At 41.0% G+C, this 24,000-nt stretch overlaps 1 protein-coding gene across 1 annotated transcript in view; it reads left to right on the top strand.

Annotated features, from left to right (window-relative positions):
- ADCY8 (adenylate cyclase 8) overlaps nucleotides 1-24,000 on the top strand; it is a 223,057-nt gene that overhangs the window by 115,125 nt on the left and 83,932 nt on the right. The window contains exons 6-7 of the mRNA XM_010588496.3: nucleotides 3,232-3,390; nucleotides 8,076-8,346. Of these exons, the coding sequence (XP_010586798.2) occupies nucleotides 3,232-3,390; nucleotides 8,076-8,346 (430 nt within the window). The remainder of the gene's footprint in view (nucleotides 1-3,231; nucleotides 3,391-8,075; nucleotides 8,347-24,000) is intronic.

Below are 24,000 nucleotides of genomic sequence, written 5' to 3'. Positions count from 1 at the left end.
GATAAATGGAGAAAAGATTGACGTTGTCAAGGATTTCTTCTTACTTGGGTTCACAATCAACACCCATGGGAGCACCAGTCAGGAAATCAAAAGATGCATTGCATTGGGCAAATCTGCTGCAAAAGACCTCTTTAAAGTGTTGAAAAGCAAAGATGTCACCTTGAAGACTAAGTTGCAACTGACCCAAGCCATGGTATTTTCAGCGGCCTCATATGCATGTGAAAGCCGGACAGTGAATAAGGAAGACCGAAGAAGAACTGACGCCTTTGAATTGTGGTGTTGGCGAAGAATATTGAACGAACTGCCAAAAGGAGGAATAAATCTGTCTTGGAAGAAGTACAATCGGAATGCTCCTTAAAAGCCACGATGGTGAGACTACTATCATATACTTTGGGCGTGTTATTAGGAGGGATCAGCTCCTGGAGAAGGTGATCATGCTTGGTAAAACAGAGGGCCAACGAAAAAAGAGGAAGACCCTCAACAAGATGGATTGCTGCAATGGCTGCAACAATGGGCTCAAGCATAATAACAATTGTGACGATGGTGCAGGACCAGGCAGTGTTTCATTCTGTTGTACATGGGGTCGCTATGAGTCAGAACTGACTCGACAGCACCTAACAACAACAACACAGGCCAACAATAACACATTTATAGTTCAATCATATATATGAGACTAATAGGCACAGCAGCCCAAAAACAAAGACAAGACAGCAGGAAGGGACAGGAAAACTGGACCAGTGGCAACAGGGAACCCAGGGTAGAGAAAGGGAGAGTATTGACTCATTGTGGGATTGGCAACGAATGTCACAAAACAGTATGTGTATTAACTGTTTAATGAGAAACTAATTTGCTCTGTAAACTTTCACCTAAATCACAGTTAAAAAGCAACAACCAAAAAAAGAATGCTCAAAGGTCCTCCCATCAAGAAGAGATCGTGAAATACATTATGTGTGTTTATGGTTCTATACCACCATGGGGGTAGCCTTTTGAAATAGGATCAATGTCTGCAAGTTATTAATCACTTTTTACAAAGTGTCAGCCCTAGGTTTTATTTACGTCAAATCCCAGGCATAGGAAAAGGAAAAAAAGAGAGAGGAAAAAAAATAGAGCAGTGGAGAAATTTTAAGTTTTCTTGTTATGATTTTAATTTTGTGGAAGAAGAAAAAAATAGAAATGTCTTTTCATTAAGATGCTCCAGTGCATTCCCTGAATCATGTAATTACCTAATGACATTAGCATGGTGTGCTGTTTAATAATCCCTCCCAATTAGTTGGCAAAGCACTTTAACATCCATTATCTCCTTTGAGGCTCACAACAGTGAAGCAATCAGGTGAAGCCTTATTTTACAACCATTGAAACTCCAGGTCAGATTAAGCTGTCGGCCCAGGGTCACACGCAGTATCTGTGCTACAGAGAGTGTGGTTTAAAAACAGAACAACCCCAGTTTAGTTGTAGATTCCTTCTCACTAGCTCTGTGGCCTCAACGAGTGCGCTCAAGCTTTGTGACTTGTTCTTAGGTGCCGTGGAGTTGATTTCAACTCATAGTGACCCCATGTGAAAGAGTCGAACTGCCCCCGTAGGGTTTTCTTGGCTGTAATCTTTATGGAAACAGCCAGGTCTTTCTCCCTACCAGAGCTAAATATAGACCTTATAAAACCAGGTAGATTCTGGGTTATTTGCAACCTCGACTTTGTTTTCTAAAATTATAGCATTATTCGGTTATGCCAAAGTTTTGTGTAAATCCAGCTAGTAAGTTGTCTTTTTCCTTGATGTTTGACAATTATTCTTACAAACTCACTAGAAGGCAATACATTTTTACATTTTTAACAAATGAGTTCAAAACTCACCAAAACTCTTCATTTGGAAGATTTTTCAACAGGTTAGGGAATGTGCAACTCTGAGAACTTTCGTGGATGGCATTACTTATGTTTGACAACAAAATTCACATAAAGATGGAAACATTCCCAAACTTCATTTTTACAAAGTTTCTCTTCAGAATGTGACTTTTTTTTGTAAATGCGGTTCCTTTCTCACTCACTGTTAAACCGCCATCTTTAGCTCAAAGAAACAAATTAAGCAAGTTTGTCTGTTTTTATTTTTTTCAAAATATTTGCTAGGGGAGATACTAACAGCAAGCAGTTATCACAGAAAAGTCAGCATATGTGGAAGACTTGTCTTTTTTTCAAAGAAAAATGAATAAGTCATCTTTAAGTTTGTCATCTCTTTTCAGCATTTTTAGGTAAAATAATCATTGAATTTCTATGTGGCAATGAAGTTGTTTCTAGTATTTTCCCCACTATTTCCAAGAATTATATCCAGCCTTTTAAATTTTTTATGTTTATAAAATTACCTATAATAAAGGACATCATTTAACCCATAAACTAGAATTGTCTACAACACTCTGAAAATTAGGAGGGAAGTGGGTGCACTGAGGGAACCTCTAACTTTAGAAAGCCTCCTCTTACCTCTAGATGCCTCCACCATGTTACAGACAGGGGCTGGTCCTACATGGACCCTGTGAGGTCACTCGGGTCATCCCATGGATCCACTTTTGGTAACACTCTTCTAAGATGAAACAACAGAACTGTGAATGGAAGTTCCATCATTTTCTTCTTGCATTCCAACGGTCACCTCTGAGATATGAGCACTCTACTTTGGTGATCAATGCTCAAAAGAGTTTTAAACAAGGGAGAGATGGATGACCTGGTCACATTTGTGTTCAGAAACAGACTCCAGCAGCTGTGTAGAGTATGCACTAGAAGGAAGATAGGCTGAGGCAGGGAGCCCAGACCTAGGCATGATGATGGCCTGAGCTAAAGTGTTAGCAGGAGGAATGAAGAGAAGGGAACAGAATAAAAAAAAATACCAAGGTAGGAAATGGAGTGTAAGATGAAGTGCAGAATCCATAGTAACTCAGATTTACACACTATTGGGCATAAAAAGATGCTGATGTCATTCCCTGAGATAAGGGATATGTATGATGAGCAGATTTGAGGAGAAAGGTCACAAGAGCCCTTAAAAGTTCAGATAAAAACCTGGGGCATTCAGTAGAGGAAGAGAAACCTTCCAGTTATCTGGGAATCCAAGAAGGCCTTGTGGAGGAGGTGGCATTTGAATGGGCAGGAGTTGAACTGATGGAGGTGGAGTAGGCAAGACTGGGCTGCCTGCCGCCGGGGACTCAGGGGCCCACATTGGCCTTATGCATGTGTCTGCATTCACCTATACCAACAGGTATGTGCGATCAAGGACAAAGCATGACGTTGACATGCGGATTGGAATCCACTCAGGCTCAGTGCTCTGTGGCGTGTTGGGCCTGCGGAAGTGGCAGTTTGATGTCTGGTCTTGGGATGTGGACATTGCGAACAAACTCGAATCTGGAGGAATCCCTGGGTAAGCCAAAGCAAAGTCCTTTTCTTGCTTGACGGTCATGATTTGCTCATTTTGTGAGCAAATGAATTTCCCTTTGCAGAATTAAGAGGTACAGATCTAAGAAACCATTATTTGGGAGGAGACAGGACAGTGAAACATCATGCAAATATTGACCCTAAAAGTCTAAGGAAATGCATCATAGGCAATGAGGATGATAGGACGTCATCCAGCTCTTCGGTCTCAGCTCTCTGTAGCATTGACTCTTAGGCTTGGCTGTACATTAGAATCACCAGAGCAGCATTTAAAAAATACTGGTACCCAGAATCCATGCTGGTTCAATTACTGAAGCAGAATCTGTGCAGGTTGGCCCAGGCGTATAACTATATCACTATATTTATATAACTATGGGAAACCCTGGTGGCGTAGTGGTTAAGTGCTATGGCTGCTAACCAAAAGGTCGGCAGTTCGAATCCATCAGGCGCTCCTTGGAAACTCTATGGACCAGTTCTACCCTGTCCTATAGGGTCGCCAAAGCAATTCTAATGGACAACCAGGGTTAAGATCCACCCACCTTCTATGTGACCTTGGGCCAGCTGAGAAAACCCAGGATTCTCACTCCCCTTAAAAACTCAGCTCTCCAAATCACTCTGGGAAAGGTCAGTGAGTATAGAATCTCCAAATGTGCTAGTAGCCTGGAAAGGCTAATTGAACCATGAAGAGTGGTATTAAGATTCTGTTTTATCTCAGGCCGTTACTTATCTTCTCTGAGTCTTGCTTTCCTCACTACAAAAAGAGATACGTCAATACTTAACGATATAGTGAGTCATGTCCCTCCTCCGTGAGAATTTATTTTCTCATCTGCTGACTGGGCACAATCCACCTTACAGATTCCTTCTGAGGGTCATCAGGGGAGTGGGCGTGAAGCACCTTGGCAGCTGTGCACTGATTTCCCACGTTGGTTACTATTCTTAGAGGGACCCTCACTCCCTCGCTATGTGAAGTGTGTCACCTGCTTACCATGCAAGCATAGAACTAAGGTAAACCTGATGTATCGCCACTGGGTTTCCATAGCCTAGAAGTTTTTGGAGTTTTCCTACAAGTAGCTACCAACTGAGTTCAAGCAACCCAGACACCCGATCCATCTATGAGTCTAGGTTTGTGTCTTAAAAGTGTGGCTGAATGGGGAATTAAACATATACTCCATAGATGTCCTTTGTATCCATTACATTCAATATGGATAATATAGGTAGTATTGAATATTATGGATAATGGGGAATTATCCATATACTCAATAGATGCCCTTTGCAAATCCCAGAACATAGCTCTGACATCTGGAAGCCAGTTTAGCTAATGTTCTTATCACATTAAGAAATAGAAGACTAGGTTTCTATTGTGAGTCACAAGTTTGAACCATGGGTTTACCACTCACCAGTTATGAAAGTAGAGCCAAGTATCTTATTCTCTCTGCCCAGTCCCTTCATTGTCAAATTGGGCTGAAAACACTTATTGACCTCAAAAATTTGTTTTAAATGAGGTTGTACTTATAAAGCACTTACTGAGCACAGGACTGGTATATATGACTGGTGGGACTTTGTACCAGTTACTTACTGTCTCTGGGCCAGATTCACCATTTGCAAAACAAGAAAAAAAGTAACATCTACCACCTAGGGTTGTTGGAAGGTTGAAATTATATGAGATTATACAGGGAGTCAAGTATACAGTAATGTCTTTGGATATAGGATGACATTTATGCAAATTAAGTATTATATAACGGTCGTAAGATCCGGCAAGTGGATCCTGACTCATGGCAACCCCCACGTTTGTCAGAGTAGAACTGTGCTCCACAGGGTTTTCAGTAGCTGAATATTTGGAAATAAATCACCAGGCATTTATTTCAAGGTGCCTCTGGGTGGACTCAATTCACCAGCCTTTCAGTTAGCAGCCAACCATGTTAATTACTTGCACCATCCAGAGACTTCACACAGTTGTTATATCTTATTTTCTGTCATCGTTATTATTATATGCTGGCATTGAAAAACATGAGGAAATGTTAGGTTTACCTGACATTTACTATACGAGAATATTGTCTGAGAATTGATTCATTTCCTTAGAGGGAAATGTAATCTTTAGAATCTCATCTGCAAATGCCTTCTTCCAAAGCTCGAGTTAGCAGCAAGGAAGAAAAGGAACATCTAAAACCCAAGTATTATCAAAACATTTAAGAGGATATTGATCATACCTTGAGTAGAAGAATCAGTAATAAGTGAAGATGAGAATGTCTTTCGCTGCCGAAAACATGATATTGATTTAGTTCACGAAAATATTAGTCCCATGGCACTGACGGCAGAATAATAAAACGTAGAATCCGGAGAAAATGCCAAACTGGGCCGGTATTTAACTTAATTATTTTAAAAGGAAAGAAAAGCAGTCATTGCACTTTAACCCCTCCGGGAGGTTTGTTTTGCCTGGGAGGAAAAGGTAGCCTTCCAGCGCCCAGTTCGGAGCTTAAGCTGAGAAACAAAAGCTGGAACTTCCATTTCGTGGAAAGTCGGACGAGTCGGGTCATCTCCCTGATCAACACTACTGACTCCACGTGCACTAACAAAGCTCGTCATGACAGTGCTCTGTACTTACTCAGCACATTTTCAAGAGAATGCAAGCACCTTTCAGATGCTAGCTTTTATTTTTAATACCTCGTACTTGAAGTCAATGACTACGTACAAGAATATTTATGTAGAAAACGTGAAGAATATCCCTTAAATTATCAGAAATACATCGTTTGCAGTTTCTGTTTCTTTATGTGTCGTTTGCAGTGAATTATCCTCTCTAAGCCTGGATTTAGCACAATGGGCTGGAAGGATGAGAAGAGGAAGCAGACGTAGTACTAAAAATACAATGCATTTGGAAATGCCACTCTAGAAAAAAGAAATTTCATCGTTTTCTTAGATATATTATTTCTAGAATCACAAAAGCCAAAGTCTTGAGCACTTCCTTTATTCATTCATTTCAAGGGGCTTAAAAGTCAGCCTAGGGAAATGGCTTTTGAGCTGAATCTGAGAGTAGGAAATTGTTGTGTAGACAACTCAGAGTGAGCAATCTAGGGAGAGGGCACGGTTTGTTCCAAGATTAGTAGACATGAAATAGCACGTTGAATTTGGAGAAATGCCAGTTCCTTGAAGAGCTGGAGAGAGCGTAGGGTGCTATAGTGGAGGAACGTCAGGAAATGAACTTCAAAGTAGCAGGGCCCAGATAGTGGAGGCATTGGAAACCATATTTAGAGCTGGACTGTATCCCAGAGCCTTGAGAAGGCATGGGATAGACAATATGATCACAGTAACATTTTTGAGAGTACTCCTAATTATTTGAGGCTTTGCTTTTCTAGGGTGTACAGTGTACCATGTACTGTTTTGAGTACTACTTTGCATGACTAGAAACCCTGGTAGCATAGTGATTAAGTGCTACGGCTGCTAACCAAACAGTCAGCAGTTCAAATCCACCAGGTACTCCTTGGAAACTCTATGGGGCAGTTGTACTCGGTCCTGTAGGGTCGCTATGAGTTGGAATCAACTTGACGGCACTGGGTTTGGTTTTGTTTTTGGTTTTGCATGACTTAACCCTTTTAATCTTCACAACGGCCCTTTTAATCTTCAAAATGACCCTAAGAGATGAGCACAGTTATTATTCACATTTTATGGGTGAGAAAACTGGCTCAGAAAGATTAAGTAACTTGCCCACGTTCTCTCAGCTAGCAAGTGGTAGAGCTGGAATTTGAACCCAGGCAATCTGGCCCAGAGTCCGTGCTCCTAACCACCATGCTAGTCTACTCAAACTACAATATGATACAGTAAGTGCTCTGATTGAGGTAGGCAATTAAGAGGACAGGAAAGGTCTTCTTTGGAAGGATTTACCATTTGCAGCTTTTGCAATTCAAGTTTGACGCTTAAGACCCTTGATGTCATCTGTTATTTTGCTATAACGAACCTCGATCCCTGTGCTGTGGTGGCTGATAAGTGCAGGGATAAGTCACCTACCTTATGAGTGATCCTAGCCAGCTGCCCTCCAGCCTGCATCTACAGCTTTGTCCTCTGCTCCTTGCCATATGCACGCTATAGGGGAAATTGTATCTTACAGCAGTTTGTCCAAAGGGCCCCCAGTGTAGCCTTGTGAGTGTATAAGATATTCCCATGGTCTTAAGAAGATTATAGGCAAGTTGGAGAAACAGGCACAAATATAAGAAAAGTGAAATGATAGGAAAAGATGAAAATAACAGTTCCAAAAACTGCTGATGCATGGTGACTTGGAAACTATTGCCACTGGGGTTCAGAAACATTTTTTGGAACTTACTTTTCCAGTATCATCAATGCAATTGAAAAATCATTGATTCTGAAATGTTGCTGGATCAGGCTGATAGTTATAAGTAAAGCCCAAAGAACTGCTTAGATATGGCTCAGCTGGGCTGTATTTTATCAGAGGCAGCAATGACCATTGGGATAAAGTCAATGATACCCTGCTCATTAATTTATACTGGTACTTCTGTTGCTTTATTCTTTCCGCTTTTGTAGGGTGACAAGTATTTTCCTTGAGGGCATGTCCTAACAGTATCCCACGTGCAGCTCTGATGTTGGTTTCGCACAGGACCAAACAACCATGAAGGCCTTTGCACGTAAAGTCAGGAAGGTATAATGACCTATGCTCTGTGCACACAGGAGGATTCACATTTCCAAGGCCACACTGGACTGCCTCAATGGTGACTACAATGTGGAAGAGGGGCACGGTAAAGAGAGGAATGAATTCCTGAGGAAGCATAATATAGAGACCTATTTAATTAAGCAGCCTGAGGACAGTCTGCTGTCTTTGCCCGAAGACATTGTCAAGGAGTCGGTGAGCTCCTCGGACAGGAGAAACAGTGGAGCAACCTTCACAGAAGGGTCCTGGAGCCCCGAGCTGCCCTTTGATAACATAGTGGGGAAACAGAACGTAAGTCTGCACTTCCTTCTTCTGCTTTGCCGCGGATGCATGCTCGCTTGAGTGCATCTCCAACTCAGATGCCTCAGAGAAAACCAATTCATCTTTAACCTTTTCTCAGTTGAGCGCCATAATTGCAAATGATCAAATATATCTCCTCAAGACAGAATTAACCAGTTCATGCAGTTTCAGAATATGCCAGAGTCCTTCCAGCACCCCCTCCTTTTTATTTTTTTATTCTTTGACCTAGCTAAAAATAAATGTCGTTGAAGCTGAATTATAATTTTACAAAAACAAACGAAAAACACTCGTATTGGAAAAGATAAACCTGTGGTCAAGCCCATGAGAATGCCCCTGTTGGGTCACTGTCCAGCTGGCAGTTGTGAGCTACCCTCTGAGATTCAAAACCCACTTTGGGTAGTATCAAAGCAGTACAGCATTGCCCAGGGCCAGGGTCCTCAGGAGTCAGCAGTGGCATGCAATTTCAAGGCGACTCACAAAATTCTATTCTTAAATGGAGTGGATTTGCATCTTAGATGAGGGACCGGGTTACAAAGTCAGCACAAAGAGGTAAATCACCAATAAAAAGTATTTTTAAAAAACGGTTTCTTCAAGTGTTGGAATCACACTAAACCCAAGGAGATGCTCAGACTCTGAGAGGCACTTGAGAACTGGGGCTAAGCATGGGAGAGCACCACCATGGATACAGATACTCTCCTCCCTGGGATGCTCACCTGAGTGAACAGAGCACCTGAGTGGCAGGTAGGCAGTCAACTGCTCGTATATGAACTTTCCCTTTATCTAATCATGTAGGCCAAGCACATATAGTTGAATTTATGTAAGTTAAACGATGTGACTCCACTCTACATTTTTAAAAAAACAAAACAACAAAAAAAGGTAGTATATGAGTGATTGGACAAGCAGCTTCTGAAGTCCTCCAAGCCAAGCAGAAGCTGAGAGTACCAAGAAGTAAACAGAGCAGCTTGACAGTGTCTGAATGCTTTGCGAAGATATATATGAGTTAAATTTTCTAATTCATGGACCTGAACATTTCTCATTAACTTGTGGATAAGAAAAATCTGTCTGCTTAAAGACATTTTAGAGGGAAAAGGTTAAAATGCTGAAAGTCTTCCCTCTTTCTTCTGCATTTGAAAGAAGGATGGGACACTCTGAGGCCAGATTGATTTTAGTTTCTCTGTAGCTCTGTGTGAAGTGGAATAATGGAATGGATTGGAATAATGCATGGACCAGATTCCCTTGGGGGAAATGGCAGATGAAACCTAGCCTGCATGCCTGGCAAAAGTCTACCCTTAGGTCTTTACTACTCTTTTGTGAGTGTTTAATTTCTCCAAAATTATTCTGAGTACACAAGTCATCACTAATTTCAATGCCTAGTTCTTCTTTCCATCCCTGAATTGGAGTGCATGGCACAATTTGCTATTATGTAAAATGACAGACTTATATCATTCCCAGGGTAGGTGTATAGCCAGCTGATGATGCTCTCTGCTTCCTTTGCCTGTTGCTAGCTTAAGCCTGAATGTAGTTGTTTTGAGAGACGGAGATGCATGCCTGACTCCAAATACCTGAATAACCTTTCATAAAGTTCTCTCTCTTGATATTTTATTTTGTTTTTCTTTTTTTGTCTTCTCTTTTGGAAATTTTTTCCATTTAAACTAATTGTAAAAATTGGGATACTTTCTTGTTCAAATCTCAGTTGTACCTGATCTTGTTACAAATAATTGAGAACCAAGAAAGGAGAGGTGGAGATGCTTGGTTTTATTCCATGGCTGATTGATCTGATAATATTGTGTGGGAATACTTTTTAAAAAATTTTTTTTTTACTAATTTCCTAAAGATACTTGCCAATGTCATCCAACAGTTATTATAAAAAGATGTCATTATTGGTCAAAGATTATATTTCTTGGTGTTTAACCATACCATATATTTCTTATGATGCTTGAGTTTTACCTGGATACAACCCATCCGTGCCATCATCAGTATGAATAATCTCAATTCATTTTGAGGTCTTCAGACTCAAGAGCCAGGGAATGTGTGCTGGTATTCATAAATAACAAAGTAGCACTAATAACATTTTGGAAATGACAACCAATTAAAACAGTCACTAGTGCCCAAAGTTTGTACTTAAAAAACACTTAACCCTAGAAGTCATTGAACCATATGTGCAATCCAGAGACATGATGTGTCCCTGGAAGAGATCAAGATGGTCTGGCGGAGCCTGTGCTGTGTCAAAATATCCAGTCATTTCCACAGGAAGTCAGACCATCTGAGTGTTTGTATAACACAGATAAAACATACCAATACCTCATTGGGAATTTTCCAGTTAAACTGGCCAGATGTTTTGGCTTCTATTGATTCATAATGTGTGTTTAGAAATATTTTAATGACATCGGTAAGCTGTGTCGTATTCTGTACTATATAGACAGCAGATGTTCAAGTAGTTGCACTCTCATTTATTCATTCATTCAATAAAGATTACTGAACATCTACTACATGCCATCTACTGATAATCATAAATGAGAAAGAGGAAAGAGATATTTCAGAGAAAAAGACAGCCAGTAGTTCATATACTTCATGAAGGCAGGGACTAAAACAGTTTCATTTACCACTGTTTAGCCTGCAATTACAACCAAAAACCCAACCATTTGCCGTCAAACTGATTCTGGCTCAAGGCGACCTCACGTGTGTCAAAATATACTGTGACATAGGGTTTTCAATGACTGATTTTTCAGAAGTAGATTGCCAGGATTGCAAGCAGTCAAGCATTTCATTTTACTTGGATCCACAATCAACATTCATGGAAGCAGCAGTCAAGGTCAAAATACACATCACAGTGGTCAAATCTGCTGCAAAAGACCTCTTTCAACTGTTCAAAAGCTAAGATGTCACCTTAAAGACTAAGGTGCACAGGACCCAAGCCGTGGTGTTTTCGATCACTTCATATGCATGTGAAAGCTGGACAATGAATAAGGAAGACCAAAGAAGAATTGATGACTTTGAATTGTGGTGTTGCCGAAGAATATTGAGTATACCATGGACTGCCAAAAAAACGTATAAATTTGTCTTGGTAGATGTACAACCGGAATGCTCCTTAGAAGCAAGGATGGCAAGACTATGTCTTATATTCTTCGGACATGTTGTCAGGAGGGATTAGTCCCTGGAGAAGGACATCATGCTTGGTAAAGTATAGGGTCAGTGGAAAAGAGGAAGACCCTCAATGAGATGGATTGACACAGTGGCTGCAACAATGGGCTCAAGCCTAACAATGATTGTGAGAATGGCGCGGAACCAGAAAGTGTTTCATTCTGTTGTACATGGGATCACTATGAGTCAGAACTGATTCAACGGCACCTAACAACAATAACAACAGATTGCCAGACTTTCTTCTGAGGGTCCACTAGGTGGGCTCGATCCTCCCACCTTTTGGTTAGCAGCCAAGTGTGTTAATCTTTCTCATCACCCAGGGACTCCTGCACTTAGAACAGTACCTGGTAATAACAGGACTTGGCTAGAGTTAGCTAAATGAATGAATGAAATGATGGATGTGGGCAATAAGGCACAGGAGTAGTCAAGTTTGATTTAAAAGTTTCTTGCTTGGGTGACAGGGTGAATGTCAGAACTGCCAACTAAAATAAACAATATTGGGAGGAGATTTGGTAGCGAGAAGTAGGGATGCAGTTTGGGATGTGTTGAGTTTGAGGTTGTCTTTGACAGGTCCAGGAGGAGATATCAAGAAGGCTGTTGAACAGACTCTTCTGAAGCTCAGGCAGAAAAGAACTGTGCATGGGAATAGGATCTTATATTCATTGGAATGTGAGTGCCAGTTGAAGCCATGAGAATAAGAGATCACTGCAGGGAATACATAACATAAAAAAGTAAAAAGGCACTGGGCAAAACTTGAAGAACGCCAGTGGAGAGGTGAAAGAAAGTAAGAATTCCCTGACAGAGATAGAGAAAAAGCCATCAAAGTAGTCAGAAGAGAACTAGGGAAGGTGGTGTCATGGAAGCTGAGAGTAGAACATCTCAAGAAGGAGGGTGTGGTCAACAAGGTCAAACCTAACCAAGAGGCCCAGTAAGGTGAAGAATGGAAACTACCCTCTTGAACTAGATTGGAGAACATCATTGGCAAGAGGTAGATGTGGTATGGTAGTGAAGTCAGAAGCCAGGTTGTCACCACTGATGAGAGCGGTCTTTAGGTTTCTAAGAAGAAGCCCAACTCTGTCCTGTCCCCTGCCCTCTACTGATTTCAGAAATCTTTCAGTGGATTTGGAGGATCAAGAAAAGTCACTAAGAATTATTTCTGACCTCTGAGGTGAATCTCCTAGTCCCTGTCTATACTTGAAAATGCTCTCTTAGTTTTTACATGGTGTATCTTCGCTGTCCCTATGTCTCTATCTTTTTGGGTTCAAATTGCTGGATTGATCCAGTCTGGGTTCTGGTATCCAGGATTATCTTGGGCATACTGAGTGTTCATGCTTTGCTTCCCCTGACTCCTGACTTGTACAGGTACTCTGCCCACTCATTGGATGTCTTGGCTTCCTGAACCCCGGTTCAGTTACCAGTGGAGCTTCCTACACCCTGAGTATCTGAGTGGAATGAGAGTAAGAAAACGAGAAGGCAAAAAGTATATGGCTAGGGTTAGGCTAATTGAATTTAAAATTACAAAAGTAGACGTAGGTAGCTGAAGTAGACCAAAAGTGAAGAATGTCACATTTGGGGGAAGATAGCCAGAAATTTCAAAGCTCGGTTTTTAGATAAGTCATCCACATAGTCATTGAATTTCTCAGAATTGCAACAGAATGAAGAGAAAGACTGAAGAAAAAGATCCTCATGTCACAGATTGTTACATTCTCTGACTAAATCTTTCTCTAGGCTTGAGTTCCTGTTCATTCAATTATTTAACAGACACTGGGTCTTCTAGATGCTGGGGGTCCAGTAATGAAAAAACAGACTTGGTCCCTCTCCTCAAGGAGCTTACACTTTAAGGAGGTGGGGAACATAGACTATTAACCAAAACACACCATAATATTCCCTTCATCATTCATAAAGGAAATATAAAGAGATATATAACTTGAGGTCAAATAGAATAACTGTAGATAGGGCCATCGGAGAAGACCTCTCTGAAGACTGGATTTGAGTCCTAAAAGAATGCAGCATGCAAAGAACCAGAAGAAGAGCATTCTAGGAAGAGGACAAAGCTAGTACAAAGGCCCTGAAGTGGAAAAAAATTTTGGTGTTTTAAAGGAAGAACAGAAGGCATGAGTGGCTAGGGCAGAGTGAGCAGGGTAAGATGGGGTACAAGATGAAGCTCAAGAAGGAGGTGGGAGCTCGGTCCTGAAGGCATTGCTGGTTTGGGATTTTATGCCATGGAAAGTGATGGAGAGGTTTAAAGCAGGGTAGTGACATGATCTGATTTAGATTTTTCATAGATCACTTTGGCTGTCTTGTACAGAGTGGATTGTAGGAGGCAAGGGTAGACTTGCCAGGCAAATTGCATCTTAGACTAATGATTTACAAGAGGGTGCTGCAGGGTGAAGCTATAAAATTTAAAATGTGGAGGATAGTAATAATTTTAACTGGATTTTTATGACAAATAATATTCCAAAAGAGGTGGGACCACTCTTTGAGAAGCAAGGACTCTTTCCAGAGCCTGGGGTCTGTCCCTCCTATATTATGAAATCATCACCATCATTCCATCCAACCTGTCTAAATTTATCATTGCATCAGAATCCAGGCATTTCTATTGCTCCTATAAAAAAAAAAAAAATAGGCCTTTGAAAAGAATCACATGACAATATGAAGAAAAATACACTCTTGGTATCTCCATTGTGTATTTTAGTAATTTCTACTTTTGATTTTTTTTTAGGCTGACATTAGTTATTTCTGTTACCATGAAGTTAATATGTGCAGCCTGAGGATTGTGAGCATAGATGGAATTTCTGTATTCCAGGCATTGAATAGAAACCAAATGTGTATCATTGCCTGGAATATAGATAAATACCCACAGTGTCACTAACCATAACAGAAGTAGAGAGCTTTTATGTTAGGACCATTACACACATTCTTTCCATTTAATTCTCACATTAACCTTACACGGTAAGTTTCATGAGCCCATTTTGTTGTTTTTGTTAGGTGCCATCCAGTCGGTTCTGACTTATAGTGACCCTATGCATGACAGAATGAAACACTGTCTGGTCCTGCACCATCCTGACAATCATTGCTAAGTTTGAGCCCATTGGTGCAGCCAGTATGTCAGTCCATCTCATCCAGGATCTTCCTCTTTTTGGATGACCCTCTACCTCACCAAGCAAAATGTCCTCCAGTGACTGGTCCCTCCTGATAACATGTCCAAAGTATGTGAGATGAAGTCCCTCCACTCTCAAGTCCAAGTACCACTCTAGCTGAACTTCTTCCAAGACAGACTTGGTTGTTCTTCTGGCAAACCAAAAAAAAAAAAAAAAAAACCCATTGCCGTCATATCCATGGTATATTCAATATTCTTCACCAACACCATTTACCCTAGTTCCATGACCTGAAAGACATCAATTCTTCTTCAATCTTCCTTATTCACTGTCCAGCTTTCACATGCATATGAAGCTATTGAAAATATCATGGCTCGGGTCAGGCACACCTCAGTCCTCAAAGTGACATCTTTGCTTTTGAGCACTTGAAAGAAGTCTTTTGCAGCAGATTTGCTCAATGCAATACATTCGTTGATTTCTTGTCTGCTGCTTCCATGGACATTGATTGTGGATCCAAGTAAAATAAAATCCTTGACAAATTCAGCCTTTTCTCCACTTACCATGATGTTGCTTATTGTTCCACTTGTGAAGATTTTTGTTTTCTTTATACTGAGGTGTGATCCATACTGAAAGCTGTGGTCTTTAATCTTCATCAGTAAGTGCTTTAAGTTCTCTTTGCATTCAGCAAGCAAGGTTGTGTCATCTGCGTATTGTAGGTTGTTAATGAGCCTTCCTCCTAACCCGATGCCCTGTTCTTCTTCATATAGTCCAGTTTCTCTGATTATTTACTAAGCATACAGATAGAATAAGTATGGTGAAAGGATTCAACCCTGACGCACACCTTTCCTGACTTTAAACAACACAGTATCCCCTTGTTCTTTTTGAACGACTGCCTCTTGGTCTATGTACAGGTTCCTCCCGACTACTGTTAAGCGTTCTGAAATTCTCATTCTTCGCAATGTTATCCATAATTTGTCCTGATCCACATAGTTGAATGCTTTTGCATAGTTAATAAAACACAGGTAAACATGTTTCTGGTATTCTCTGCTTTCAGCCAGATCCATCTGACATTAGCAATGATATTCCTGGTTCCACATCCTCTTCTAAAACCAGCCTGAATTTCTGGCAGTTCCCTCTCAATGTACTGCTGCAACTGGTTTTGAATGGTCTTCATCAATATTTTACTTGTACGTCATATTAATGATATTATTCAATAATTTCTGCATTCTTTTGGATCACTTTTCTTTGGAATGGGCACAAATATGGATCTCTTCCAGTCTGTTGGCCAGGTATCTTCCAAATTTCTTGGCATAGAAAAGTGAGTACCTCCACTGCTGCATCTGTTTGTTGAAACATCTCAGGTGGTATTCTGTCAATTCCTGGAGTCTTGTTTTTCACCAATGTGTTCAGTGAAGCCTGGACTCCTTCCTTCTGTATCATCGGTTCTTGATCATATGCTACCTCCTGAAATGGCTGAATATCAACTAATTTGTTTTGGTACAGTGATTCTGTATATTCTTTCCATCTTTTTTTGATGCTTCCTAGGTCATTTAATATTTTACTTATAGAATCCCTCAAAATTGCAATTCATGGCTTGAATTTTTTCTTCAGTTCTTTCAACTTGACAAATGCTGAGCATGTTCTTTTTCTAACTCCAGGTCTTTGCACATTTCACTGTAATACTTTACTTTGTCTTCTCAGGCTACCCTTTGAAATCTTCTGCTCAGCTGTTTTACTTCATAATGTCTTCCTTTCGCTTTAGCTACTCTACATTGAAGAGCAAGTTTCAGAGTCTCTTCTGACATCCATTTTTGGTCTTTCTCTCTTTCCTGCCTTTTTAATAACCTTTTGCTTTCTTCATGTATGATGTCCTTGATGTCATTCCACAGCTTATCTGGTTTTCAGTCGTTAGTGTTCAACATGTTGAATCTATTCTTGAGATGGTCTCCAAATTCAGGTGAGATATACTCAAGGTCATATTTTGGTTCTTGTGGACTTGTTTTAATTTTTTTCAGCTTCAACTTGAACTTGCATATGATCAATTGATGGTCTGTTCTGCAGTCAGCACCAGGCCTTGTTCTGAACGATGATATTAAGCTTTTCCATCATCTCTTTCCACAAATGCAGTAGTTTTGCTTCCTGTGTTTTCCACCCAGTGCGGTCCACGTGTACAGTTCCCATTTATGCTGTTGAAAAAGTTATTTGCAATGAAGAAGTCATTGGTGTTGCGAGGTTATATCATGCAATCTCCAGTATCATTTCTATCACCAAGGTCATGTTTTCCAGCTACCAATCCTTCTTCATTTCCAACTTTCCCTTTCAATCTCCGGTAATTATCAACGCATCCTGATTGCATGTTTGATCAATTTCAGACTGCAGAAGTTGGTAAATATCTTCAGTTTCCTCATCTTTGGCATTAGTGGTTGATGCATAACTTTGACTAATAGTCATATTAACTGGCCTTCCTTGTAGGCGTATGGATAGTATCCTATCACTGTCAGTGTTGTACTTCAGGGTAGATCTTGAAATGTTCTTTTTGACAATGAATGCAATACCATTCCTCTTCAATTTGTCATTTCCAGCATAGTAGATGATATGATTGTCTGATTCAAAATGGCCAATACTAGTCCATTTCAGCTCACTAATGCCAAGGATATCAATGTTTATGCATTCCATTTCATTTTTGATGACTTCTAGTTTTCTTAGATTCATACTTCATACATTCCACATTCTGATTATTAATGGATGCTTGCAGTTGTTTCTTCTCCTTTTGAGTTGTGCCACATCAGCAAATGAAGGTCCCGAAAGCATGACTTCATTCACATCATTAAGCTCGACTCTACTTTGAGGAGGCAGCTCTTTCCCAGTCTTATTTTGAGTTCCTTCCAATCTGAGGGGCTCCTCTTCAAGCACTATATCAGACAATATTCTGTTGCTATTTATAAGGTTTTCACTAGCCAATTTTTTCAAAAGTAGGCCTCCAGGTTCTTCTTCCTAGTCTGTCTTAGTCTAGAAGTTCCGCTGAAACCTGTCCACCATGGGTGACCCTGCTAGTATGTGAAATACCAGTGGCATAGCTTCCAGTATCATAGCAACATGGAAGCCACTATAAACTGACAGATGTGGCGGGAGCCTATTTTACAAACAGCAAAATTGTGATTCAGAGAAATAAACCAATTCCTTCAAAGACATGTAGCCAGTAAGTGACAGAGCTGGAATTAGGACCCAGTTTTTTCTGGCTCCAAAGTCAGCATGTTTTTCATCAACCACACAACCTCCCTTTTGTGGCCTGCAGATATATGCTGGGTTTTCTACCTTCTATCCTATGCAGCACACTTATACTCTGACACACATGGGGTTGCCATGAGTGGGAGTCGACTCAATGGCAACTGGTTTGTTTCTACCTTCTCCTTTGTTTTCGGGTCAATCAGTCTTATGTGTATGTGTATGTGTATGTGTATGTGTATGTGTATGTGTATGTGTATGTGTATGTGTATGTGTATGTGTATGTATGTGTATGTGTGTGTGCCTTCTAAATATGTGGTCACTTTCTCACCATGCTATTTAGAAATCTGTGAAAGCACCCAGAAATGACCAGATTTTTTTCCAGACAAATTTTAGGAGTACTATCCTACAGATGGAAACCCTGGTTGCGTAGTGGCTAAGTGCTACAGCTGCTAACCAAAGGGTCGGGAGTTCAAATCCACCAGGAGCTCCTTGGAAACTCTATGGGGCAGTTCTACTCTGTCCTGTGGGGTCACTATGAGTCAGAATTGACTCGACAGCACTGGGTTTGGTTTGGATCCTTCAGGTGGAAACCCTGGTGGCATAGTGGTTAAGAGCTATAGCTGCTAAGTAAACAATTGGCAGTTTGAATCCACCAGGTGCTTGTTGGAAACGCTATGGGAAAGTTCTACTCTGTCCTATAGGGTCACTATGAGTCGGAATCGAGTTGATGGCAAAGGGTTTGGTTTTGGGTTTTTTCATCCTACAGGTAGATTCTCATACTCTGAGAGACCCAGTGTGATAATGGTTTGCATGAACAAAAGACAGACCTAGTCACCAGTCTCTCCAGTCTGCCTAGTGCTCAAACAGATAGCCATTTGATTTAGTCCCATTTTCCATGGTGAATGTTGAAATCAGAAGAAAAGGAAATGTGGGCCAGGGGGCGGCTAACTGGGGTGCCAGGCAGAATCTAGGAACATATTTAGGCCACTGTAACCTTTTTTTTTTAACCTCACCAGTTCCAGCTGGAACTCTTCTTAGATCCTGTTCTACATCCATTGGAAGAAAAGTAAGAATTTGTATCTGATCGCCTTCCTAATGGAAACCTTCATGTTGGCCTGATGCTAATCCCCCTACAATCGTAGTAAACTATAGGCTGTGTGTCTTGTGATCTTGGGGCAAATCAACGCAGGACCCAAAATTTGCCCATTTTGTAGTGGGAAGGGCCCTAAATGGAAACTTGGGAGAAATCAGTTATAGCCCTGATTTTCCACTTACTACGGTGAAGGCTTGGGCAATCACTTCTCCCTCGCAAGCCTCAATGTGTTCATCTGCACCATGGCAAGACTAGACTGGATGATCTTGGCAATTTCTTCCAGCTCTGACATTGCCACATTCAATTTCTCCACTTCAGATGCGTGCTGGGTGTCTGTGGCCATACCAGTAAGTTACCCACACTTCAGAATCCCTCAGCCCAGAGCCCAGAAAATAAATAATTCATCAGGAAGTGATGGGGACATGTACTGTTTACAATTATCCCAATGTAGGATAACAGTTTTCCTAAACTGCTATCCTAGTGAACCATCTTAAAACATTAATATCAAATTCAGCAGGAAGAGTGAAAGCAAAAAAAAAAATTTTTTTTTTGAGGTAAAATCTCAGCTAACTAGGGAGTGAAATCAACCCTTTCTGTCAGCACTCTGGATGATTGAATTTTGGTTATATCAAGACAAACACCAAAACATCATTACACTTTGCCTAGTTCCAAGGCTGGGTCTTCAACATGATCACTGTATCTTCCTATCATGTGATGTTTATCCCTGATTTCTTCTTGTTTCTGTGTCTAAGGAGTGGGGTGCAAACAAAAGTGGCAGATTCCTTTTTTTTTATAGAAATGCCCTCAAGAAAAAGGATTCTCTAAATTCAAACTCATTTTTACTTCTGTCTTTCAACTTGAGCAAGTCAGCCCCACCAATCTCTAGAAGATCTTTGTTTGTTCATTGCTCACTCATCATTCAGTCATTCAGTTATCAACTACATATTGAACAACTACAATTGTCCAGGCACTGTGCTAGGTGCTGGGAAGAGAGGGATAGAGGAGGCGGTTCTCAAGGATCCCACATCTGGTCACGCTTGTCACAAACAAGTGAATGGCTCAATGTGAATACGATAATAGCAGGATGGTGTAGTGGAGGAGGAAACACTGACTCAAGGTGTTTAGGGAAAACCTTCCCAAGGAAGTGACACTTATGCTGAGATGTACAGACAAGCAAGAGTTGGGAAAGAATGAGGGAAGAAGATCCCAGAAAGAGGGGAGGAGCAAGCTTGCCCTCTCTGAGTTTCTACTGCTCAAGACCATAGCATGTGCTTCTCTTCCACCACAGGGAACTTGACCTTAGTTTTCCCCCCCTAAAAACACCTGAAATACAGGGTATTGGTCTTCAAGATAGATAAAAGTAAGTTTTCAGGGTTTACTGCTTCTGTCATATGCTGTCCAATATCTAATTATCTATATTCAGCTTAGTATGTAGGAAATCACAGGCAAATATTCCTCCCTAGGTAAATTTGTTTTTTACCATTTTAATATCAGACTAAGTTTTGATGTTCATTGGATGGGACATCTGCAGTCTTTAGGTCGGAAACATGAAGGACTTTCAAAATTTCCCTAGAGGAAATCTGCACTCTTCCGGTAACGTGGCTTTTTCTGACAGCTAAACTCCCCAGGCTCTCTTTAGCCCTGATTCTAACTGAGAGCAGCTGAGTTCAGCCAGAGAGCATCATTAGAGGGGTCTGGTTTTTCAGAAAGGCAAGTGGATATGAAAACTTCCAGGGAGCACTGAGTGGATTAAGTCGGCAATTTGACCCAGGAATTTTGACTAATGATCCTTCCTTTCTCTGACTTTCCTGGCGTAGACTAAGGTGGAAGAGACAGGGGTAGGGATGATTTTGTGGCTCCTGTAGTATCACAGGTCTGAAGATGCGCGTTTAAGTTTGGCAAGGATGCAGAAGGTAGCCTGTGATTAACCCATGCTAGTAAATGGCTGAAACTTTTCTAAACACACTAGTTGGACTCTTCTTTCATCCAGGGATCATTTGGGGATTCATAAAATTGTGGCCTGAGAAACTGGTAATTAACCAATGGATGTATGGTATTTTAAATATTTGAAGGCAGCTAGGAAAAGAAAGAGCAAAAATATGTTTTGTTTTGGTTTTTTTTTTCCTGACTTTTGAGATTTGGCACCAACTTAGCCAATGGCTGGGCTAAGATTCTTCATTGTGAAATTTCTTCATTGAGCTACATCAGGACTTTTCCCATTGTTTCACCACCAAGGATACTTGTTACTGTTTTGATCCAGTGCAATTCATGTATGTAAGCATTTTTCTTTCCAAATAGCACATCTTGACCAACATTTCTTGCTTATGGAGGAATGGTCCAATCCTAGCATTTCCATTTCCATAAGAAGGAAAATTATTACAGGACAAGTCCTAGGATGCCCTATGTGGATATATGCCCAAGGGCCCTCCAAGACATCCAAGTGTCATTTAGCATCTTCTTACCAGAAAAAAAAAAAAAATGTATATATATATATTACATCTTACATCCAAGGAAATATCTGGTCCCAACTGTCAGATTTTTAAAAAGTACATTTTCCCCTTCCAAACACAACCAGCACTCTCCCTAGGTCCCTGCATGCAAACTATTCTAGACTAGATTATCTCTTTTTCCAGGAAATGAGCTTTCAAAAAAGAACACAAAACTAACTTTTTTGTTTAAAGTAGGAGCTTTCTCTTCTGGAGGATGGATTGGAGTTTTAGCAAGGAGTAGAGGGAAGAAAAAAAAAAATGTATTCACTTGGGATGTTTTTATCCAGGCTTAGTGTTTGTTCCCAGCTATTTCTTCTCATGTTTGCCTGTAGGACACAGGAAGCAGGATACAAAGACAGATTTACAAATTCCTGTAAACACTGCTGCTAAAATCCCCGCCTCTTTCATAACCCAAACTCTCCAGGCAGCCAGTTTGAAATGGAGTTACAGAGACTTCTGAGTTAGGTACAGGAAAACGCTACCGTTCACAAGGGTGAATGGAACGGTGGTCCAGGTCGTAGTTGAGGAAAGCCTTGGCTTTGCCTGCATCTGAGTGCAGTCACCAGCCTGAGCCCAAGAACAGGCAGAGGCTTTGGGAAGGGATAGACCAACTCAGGATAAAAGGCAGAGGTCCCCAGCAATGCCCTGAGCCTGCTGAACTTGGCATCTTCTCGAAGTCTTTCCCAAATCAATGAGGAATTGGCCGACACTGTGGGACTGTGGTCACAGCTAAAAAACCAATCCAGGTGCTATGGGGTTGATTCAGGCTCAGTCATGGTGGCCCCATCTGTGTCAGAGTAGAACCGTGCTCCATAGGGTTTTCAGTGGATGATTTTTCAGAAATAGATTGCCAGGCCTTTCTTCTGAGGGGCCTCTGGATGGACTTGAACCTCGGACCTCTTGGTTAGCACTGAGTGTGTTAACTATTTCTGCCACTCAGGGACTTCTGGTCACAGTTACATTTAGCTAAATCTCAAGACTCTGCCATCTGCCTCCCAAAACCAAAACCAGTGCCATCGAGTCGATTCCGACTCATAGCTGCCTCCCAGGGGAGCTAAAAGATAACTTTCAGTCACCATTAACTTCAGTCTTCCCCTTCAAGCTGCTTGTGGGGAAGAGTCGAAAAGACATTAGTGCACGCATTACTCAGCTAGAGCTCTAGCTTAGTTCTTTCCCCTCTGTGGTTTCTGGTGCCCAGTGACTAGCCCTGGGGAGTACTATGGGGAATCTGTGAGGCGTTCTTCAGATCCCAAAAACACTGGTAAAGCCTTACAGTGAAAAGCATCAGAAGGCTACCTTTCAAGGCTTTGACTCTTGGCTGGAATTATACCAACTGGTATGGTAACGCTTTTTATCTCAGACTGACTAGAAACTACACATTTTATTGAATAGTAGAAGGAAAGCAAACTAATTTTTACTTGACAAAAATAGTTGGGTAAACAGAATCTTTCCAAATTTAAAGTCCATTTGGGGGAGAAGAGTGTAAAATAAAGAGGCTTTTGGTAGCATAAGACTAGAAACACTGCCCTAGGTGTAATCTTACACAGCTACTCACCTTTTATCCATCCATTCATTTATTCATCCATTCATTCATTCCACACGTATTTATTAAGGACTACCAAGTATGCCAGGTGCTAGAGATACAGCCATGGATAAAAAAGAGTGCCTGCCCTCAAGGAGATAAGAGTCTAGAGGAGCAGACAAACATAAAATTAGGCAATCACAATACATCACAATGTTTGCTGTGCTGAGGGTAAGTGCAGGCTCAGAATAGGCTTCCTGGAAGAGGTGAGGTCTGAATTGGTTTGTGAAGTAGCAGTAGGACATGCAGCCTGTATGCTACATGTTCCAATGCATAAAGTATTCCAGACTAAGCGATTGTTCAACAAGTCATGTGGTGTCCAGAGTGTGAGCTCCAGGGCAATGTCAGATGTCATTTGCATAGGTCTGATTCTGTGCAGTAGTGCACCCAGGGCATGGACAGGCTAGGAAGCATGGGGAGTTGTGTAGAGACCACATCACCTGTGGAACCATTAGGAAATAGAAGCCGTTAGCCTGGAGAAGAAAAACTGCAGACATTAGGAGTTGGCCACACGGAGGAAGATAAATTGATCTTATTAAAAGGTCAGGAACACCTCCTATGGGTGGGAAGTTGCAAACGAAATCAGGGAAGAACTTTATAGCGCTGTTTCCCAAATGGTATTCCCTTGAACATGTATAGGTGATTCAAGAAAAAAGAATTGCGTAGTCAAAAAGACTGTAAAAGGCAGCGTTTCAAAGTCTCACCGCTGCAGAACTTATCAGTAACTTCATTTCAGGAATACGGACCGGGAGGCTCCAATGGGAAGATATAAGAATTTTTCATTCAACAAACACGTACTGACTGATCACTTCAGGCACTGGGGCCAAAGAAATGAGTAAAAGAGACAATGTTCCATCTCTAAAGGAGAGCGTTTTCTAGTGCAGATCCAACAAATGATGGCTCTACATTTCCTGAGCTTGTGGATCCATAGAATGACTCTGTAAGGAAGCATTTTGTCATTCTCATGTTCCTTGGAACAAATTTTGGGACAGAGTGAACAAAGGCAACGGGTTT

Source organism: Loxodonta africana, chromosome 14 (assembly GCF_030014295.1).
Source record: "Loxodonta africana isolate mLoxAfr1 chromosome 14, mLoxAfr1.hap2, whole genome shotgun sequence".
NCBI lineage: Eukaryota > Metazoa > Chordata > Mammalia > Proboscidea > Elephantidae > Loxodonta > Loxodonta africana.
This window is presented reverse-complemented; position numbering and strand designations above follow the sequence as displayed.